Raw genomic sequence first — 7,186 nt, 5'->3', positions numbered from 1 at the left:
GAAGAGCAACCCCGACTCTTATGCCGATACTCCTTTCACGGATGTGATCACCTTGATCGAGATGCCCAGGAAATTCTCCTTTCCCAGCATAAAGGTGTATGACGGCACCACAGATCCGGATGACCACGTCGCCCAATACAGACAAAGGATGCTCGCCATAGCACTCCCAAAGGACTGGCGCGAAGCTACCATGTGCAAAGGATTCGGCTCCACCCTGACCGGATCCACGCTGCAATGGTACATCAACCTACCCTCCAGGTCCATAGCCTCCTTCGCGATTCTCAGTGATAAGTTCGTGGAACAATTCGCCAGCAGCAGGGACCTGGAAAAAACATCTGATGGCCTCTACGAAATCCTCCAGCATCGGGTGTAACCCCTACGAGGCTACATAGACCGCTTCAATCAACAGAAGGTGGCTATTCCCGAATGCAGCATCCCCACTGTTATCTTTGCCTTCGAAAGAGGCCTGCTCCCCGACTGGGACCTTTATAAGGAGTTAACCAAATACCAGTGCAAAACCATGGAAGACGTCCTATCACGAGCCTGGGCGCATGTAAAATGGGAGGAAGATGTCGCCAGCCGTGCTAAGGCGCAACAAAAGCAAGATCCCAAGATGATCATATCAGACCGAATCGAGCGAGACGAGAAACCTTCTCAAAGACCAGCCAGGGACTCCGGAAATCGAAACCGGGGCAGATACCAGAACCGGCCGATCGAGTAGGCAAAAGGGATGCCAATGTCCACATGGCCATACATCTCTCACCTCTCCGTCTCAACGCCGGAGCTAATCAATGTTCTGAGGCAGATGGGCCAACAGGTCAAGTGGCCTCAGAAGATGAAAGCACCCGACTCTTTCCTGAACCCTGGTTTCTGGTGCGACTTCGACCGAGACCACGGTCACAAAACGGAGGACTGCGTCGCACTGAAGATCGAGGTCAACGAGTTGCTTAAGAAAGGACACCTCAGGGAGTTCCTTTCTAAGAAGGCCAAGAGCCATCTACGCAAGGAGACAACATGAAAGCCCACTGAAGCTGATCCCGTCTAGCCAACTCGACAGGACCGAGTGATTGATGTCATATCGGGCGGTTCGGAGATCAGCGGCATAACCCACACAGCCGCGAAGAAAAGCACTTGGAACACCAAGCACGGCCTAGAGGCAGCCAAGCCAAAACGCCTGCTCGGAGGTACGGACAAAATAAGTTTCACGGCCAAGGAGCAGGAGAAATTTCTCACTCCACATCATGACGCCCTGGTCATATCGCTTATTGTAGCGAACTGCCTGGTGAAAAGGATACTGGTAGATAATGGAAGCTCCGGCAACATCATCTTTCAGGCCGCATACAAGGATCTGGGGCTTGAGGAAAGCGCTCTAAATAAGAGGATAACCCAACTTATAGGGTTCAGCGGAGAAATCAAACAAACCGCCAGAGAGGTGACCCTCCCTGTATACGCTGAAGGGATCAACATGCCAACCAAGTTCCTTATTGTTGACTGCGACTCGTCCTACAATATGATCCTAGGACGACCCTAGATTCATGGCATGGGAGCCGTCCCTTCGACTCTTCACCAGATGGTGAAATTCCGTACACCCTGGGGCATAAAGGCGATCAGAGGGGATCAATAGTATTCCCGCTCCTGTTACCAGACTACTCTGAAGGGAAAAACCAAGGTCGTATAGCAATTACAGAGTAATCCTCCGGCTCATCACACCGAGGAACCGGAGGTAGAGGAAATCAACGACGTGCCATTAACCGAAGGAGATCAGACCCGACATCTCAAGATCAGCTCCAAGCTGACTGAAGGATTGAGGAGGAGATTAATAGACTTCCTGGGATCGTCCCGGAGATCATCATGCACAAGCTGCAGGCGGATCCCCTACATCAACCAGTCAGACAAAAGAGAAGGAAGTTTTACCCCTAAAGGGACGCAATCATCAACGATGAAATCAAAAGCCTGCTTGGCGCGGGGTTTATTCGTGAGGTGCAATATCCGGAATGGCTAGCCAATGTCGTCGTAGTGAAGAAAAAGAACGGGAAGTGAAAAGTTTGCATAGACTTCACGGACCTCAACAAGTCCTGTCCAAAGGACCCCTTTCCCTTACCTCATATCGACAAGCTGGTCGATGCCACCGCGGGGCATCAGCTAATGAGCTTCATGGATGCATTCTCCGGCTACAATCAAATACTTATGCATCCAGAAGACCAGGAGAAAACATCATTCATGACGTCCAGAGGGATCTACTGCTACAAGGTTATGCCCTTCGGCCCAAAGAACGCAAGATCAACCTACCAGCGACTGGTGAACATGATGTTTGCGGACAAGATAGGGCGAACCATGTAGGTCTGCATCGACGACATGCTGGTCAAGTCCCTAGAGGCTGAGGACCACATATCTCATCTGCAGCAAGCCTTCTCTACCCTCCGGAAGTATGAGATGAAGCTCAACCCAGCTAAATGCTCATTCGGGGTCAGTTCTGGCAAGTTCATTGTGTACATTGTAACCCACCGGGGCATCGAAGCCAACCCAGAGCAAATCAGGGCCATTCATTCAATCCCTTCCCCGAAGAACGTCAAAGAGGTCCAAAAAAGCTAACATGAAGAATGGCGGCCTTGAGCAGATTCATCTCCGGACTCTCCGACAAATATCACGCCTTCTTCAGAACCCTCAAAAATCCAAAGGACTTCCAGTGGACAGAAGAGTGCGAATCCGCTCTCCATAAGCTAAAGGCGCATCTCACCACTCCTCCTCACCTATCCAAGCCACTACTCGGTGCGGTCTTGCTGTTATATCTAGCAGTCTCGGAACACGCCGTAAGCGTCGTCCTAATACGCGAGGAGGGAAGCAAGCATCTACCAATCTACTACGTAAGCAAGGCTCTCCTGGATGCGGACACCCGCTATTGCCATCTAGAGAAACTGGCCTTAGCTCGTAAGCTACGACCCTACTTCCAGGCTCACCCAATCGTGGCCGTCACCTCCTTCCCTATAAAGTTGGTTCTCCACAAACCCAAAGTCTCCGAACGCCTAGCTAAATGGGCTTTGGAATTAGGGGAGTACGACGTAATCTTTCGACCTGCCACAGCTTTAAAGTCACAGGTCCTAGCAGACTTCGTGGCTGAATTCTCCCCAGCTTTACTCCCAGGTTTGGAGCAAGAAGTATGCCTTCGAAGCGAAACCAATGAAGAGGGAGAATGGATCCTGCACGTTGATGGATCCAGCAACGTTAGAGGAGCCGGATTGGGAATAGTGCTTACCTCGCTGACAGGGAACACGGCCTCAAGGGCCATGAGATGCAACTTCAAAGCAACCAACAACGAAAGCGAGTACGAGGCCCTAATCGCAGGACTAACTCTCACCCATCAAATGGGGGCTGAAAAAATCCAGGTCTTCGGCGACTCCCAGCTAATAATCAACCAAGTACAGGGAGAGTACCAAGCTAAAGACGACAGCATGATCCAATATCTGGCAGTCGCCCAGCGGCTGATCAAGAAGTTCAAGAGTTGCAAGCTCACTCAAATCCCCCGAAAACAAAACTCACAAGCCGATGCCCTGGCTAATTTGGGGTCCGCTCTCGAAACACACAGCCAGATGAGCATACCCTTGCTTGTGCTTCAATGGCCAACCACCCTGGAGGAACCCCCGTCAGAGGAGGTCTCCGCTGTCGAAGAAGGCGAAACCTGGATGACCCCCCTAGTCCGGTATCTAGAGACTGACATTCTCCCGGAAAATAGTAACGAGGCCAGAAAAATTATGAAGCAAGCCGTAAGGTACTGTATCTCTCAGAAGAAGCTATACCGGAGATCCTTCTCTCGCCCGTACCTAAGGTGTGCCACACCTCGAGAAGCCGCTGGAATCCTTGTAGAACTACATGAAGGAGATTGTGGATCCCACTCTAGCGGTAGAAACCTAGTGCTCAGAGCCAGAAGGGCAGGTTACTACTGGCCCACGATGGCCGCCGACGCCGACATACAAACCAAACACTGCGACCAGTGTCAGAGGCACGCTCCAGTTTCTAAGCTTCCTCCGGAGAACCTCAAGTCCATAAGTTCACCGTGGCCCTTCAGAAAGTGGGGCATGGACATAGTAGGGAAATTTCCTATGGTGCCGGGGCAGAAGGTCTTCCTTCTGGTAGTCACTGACTACTTCTCCAAATGGGTCAAAGCAGAAGCACTCAGTCGGACAACAGACCTCCAGATCCTCAAATTCCTGTGGACCTACGTAATCACTCGGTTCGGGGTCCCCCACGAGATCGTCACCGACAATTGACCCCAGTTCACGAGCCACAACTTCAAGGAGTTCTGCAAGGACTGGGGCATAAAGCTCACCTTCGCCACACCCCAACACCCCCAGTCTAACGGACAAGCCGAGTCCACAAACACAACCATGGTCAACATGCTTAAAAAGCGACTAAAGGGCTCTCACGAGAAGTGGGCGGAAGAACTACACGGATTCCTCTGGGCCTATCGGACCACTTCCAAAACAGTGACAGGAGAAACTCGCTACTCGCTAGTCTACGGTTCTGAGGCCATAATACTCACAGAGATGCTTGTGAGAACAACGGTCTCAGGGTCTACCTCTCAGAAGGAGAACACCGAGCTGATGGCGCTGAGCCTCGACCTACTCAACGAAAAAAGAGAGGCCGTTTGGCAAAGAAACTGGTCCTACCAGCAAGACATCACCAGGACGTACAACAAGAAAGTCAGAACCATGACCTTCCAGCAAGGGGATTGGGTTCTACGACAAGAAGAAAAAACAACAGGAAAACTCACCCCCGGGTGGGAAGGACCCTATAAGGTCATTGAGGAGCGGAGAGCTGGTGCCTACATGCTGCAAGATAGCAAAGGTAAAATACAACCCAACTGCTGGAACGCCATGCACCTCAAAGCCTATCATTTTTAATACGGTCCCCGGACCATGATTTCTATTATACTACTATATACTATTTAAGCATTATGATATCCTACTCCTATGTATGCTAAACGTCTCCGCACAAAGCTTATAATAAAATAGTTCCGACTATAAAGGCAGAGGAGAAATCATTATACTTAAAGGGGCATACGAGCTGGATCAGGCCTCAAGAGACCTCCGATCCTGGCCAATCCTTGCAAAAAGTGGCACGGCCACAGTGGCACATCCACAAAATCAAAACGGGTATGGGCTGCAACCATCATGTAAGCAAGAGAAAAATGCAGCAGTGTGTGTGTGTGTGACGTCAGAGATTGGAAGAAGCTCTCACACGATTTACATCTGTTCGGATCCAACTGCTGCGGAGACGTTCGTATCAAAGAAAAGTTTATCCTGTAGATTAAGGTACTATGTGGTTAAACAGTCTACTCTCTTCTTATATTCTAAATAAAAACCTCATAAACTAATTTTAGTGGTTTTATCTTTGTTTTTATTGCAGTTATCTGCTGGGCAAGGTTTACCAACCACTCACTTGAAACCAGTATGATCTCTTTCGTGTTGATCATACAAGGTATGTTGCTAACCTGAGCTTTTTACATTTTTCGGAGAGTAAATGTAATGAAAAGAAATTAACCAATCCCTAACACAATAATCAATCTCCTCTCTTTTCGTAACCAACTTGACTCACTTTCTTATAAAACCCTTAACTTACTATACTCCAAAACCAGACATCCTTCGTCATTGTTCCCTCTCTAACTTAGAAACTAGAAATCAAAACATATTTAATAAAAAAAAAAGTTTCTTTGGCTGGTTATTATTGTCTTCATGATTTTCAGCTTCTTTCTTTTCCCATGAATACAGACTCCATTGGGTTAGTTCCAACCGCATATGCTTCTAAAAGTCTCATTGATTGGGCTTCTGATAAGGTTTCAAGTTGGGACACCAGTTGTAAGTATACACCTAAACCCCCAAGAAAGTTTTCACTTCAATTTTTTTTTTATTTGTGCTTTTTGATTGGTTCATGGGTTAAAAGAATTAAGTACTAGAAAGATTCGACTATGTGAGCTAAAACTCATGGGAAAAAAGTTTCAGTGAATTAAATGCTGCTGGGTTGGGTTGAAGATGTGATCTAGGATCGGGAATCTTTGATTACAGAGCTCGACTTTGTTAATAGGATATTATGCAGAAGCGAAGATCAAAAAGGTACTACACTATTGTGATTTAGTAGAATCAACATCTTAATATTAATGTTATCAAACTTCAATTAATAATGGTAAGTTTTATGGTATTTTGTTTATTTATGAATGAATATTATTCTGATTATCCTAAACTTTTTCTTTACCATGTCACTGAAGCTTGCTATTGAGACCTAGAAGAAAAAAGCAGAGAGGCAGAGCTAGAGAGAATTGCGAGGCTGAAGCACCCAAAATGATAGACTATGGATTTGACTCATTTTCATCTATAGTGTATAGGTGTTTTTACTAATAATTATTATATTATAGAGTCTAGTTATTATATTTATAAGATCAGGAGTGTTTTGGAGATAAGTGATGATTTTGGAGCATTTTGGAGATATTTGGAGTAAGCACCCGAGATGACCATCGAGATCGACAATCGGTCGATATTGGAGAGGAATAATCGATCGATACGCATGACTTGGTATCGATCCACAGCGAAGCGCGCAGAAAGCCCGTTTGGTCACAGCCGACTTGAAGCCCAAGACTTCACCATTTTACAAGATTACCCCTGGCGAGTTTTACCCTAATTATATAAGCTTTGCCGCCATGTTAGAGGCAAAGTGTGTAGATAGGAGAGAAGATCCAAAGTTATAATTTGTGATTGGAACTCCATTGATATCTATTAAATATTCTAATGAAGTTTTAATACTTAACTGCTGTTATGAATTGCTTAGCTATGTTTGAGTAGTTCCATTGTTAGATTTTAGGGTTTAAATAGGTTAGGAGGGATTAGCCCCAACTATAGATTGCTGAGTTGTGATAATCATCTTTAGGATTGTTCATTAATGCATGTGTCTAGATTAGCTACCTAGAACCTGCCCCTGGATTGATTGATAAAAGCAAAAGCTTTATTCTCATCCTGAAAACATTCTAATATAACTATGTTTCTTGCTATCAGCAAGGCGAGAGCTAATCTAGTGAGCTTAGTAAGCCTTCATTCAACCTGCACATAAAGCTTGACTAGAGCGCGTCGATCGATATCATACTTGAATAATCGATCGACGGAGCAAATGGTGTATCGATCGATATCCCTATAGGATTATC

General features: G+C 46.6%; 1 protein-coding gene across 1 annotated transcript; it reads left to right on the top strand.

The window, feature by feature from the left end:
- The first annotated feature begins 2,600 nt into the window (after positions 1 to 2,600).
- Positions 2,601 to 5,451, top strand: LOC106344833. The gene is made up of 4 exons (XM_013784138.1): positions 2,601 to 3,823; positions 3,896 to 4,115; positions 4,272 to 4,697; positions 5,404 to 5,451. The coding sequence occupies exons 1-4, from the start codon at positions 2,601 to 2,603 to the stop codon at positions 5,449 to 5,451; spliced, it is 1,917 nt and encodes a 638-aa protein (XP_013639592.1).
- Positions 5,452 to 7,186: the final 1,735 nt, after the last annotated feature.

Source organism: Brassica oleracea, chromosome C5 (genome assembly GCF_000695525.1).
Source record: "Brassica oleracea var. oleracea cultivar TO1000 chromosome C5, BOL, whole genome shotgun sequence".
In the NCBI taxonomy this organism is placed as follows: Eukaryota; Viridiplantae; Streptophyta; class Magnoliopsida; order Brassicales; family Brassicaceae; genus Brassica; species Brassica oleracea.
Note: the sequence above shows the minus strand (reverse complement) of the source record. Positions and strands in the feature narration are given on the sequence as shown.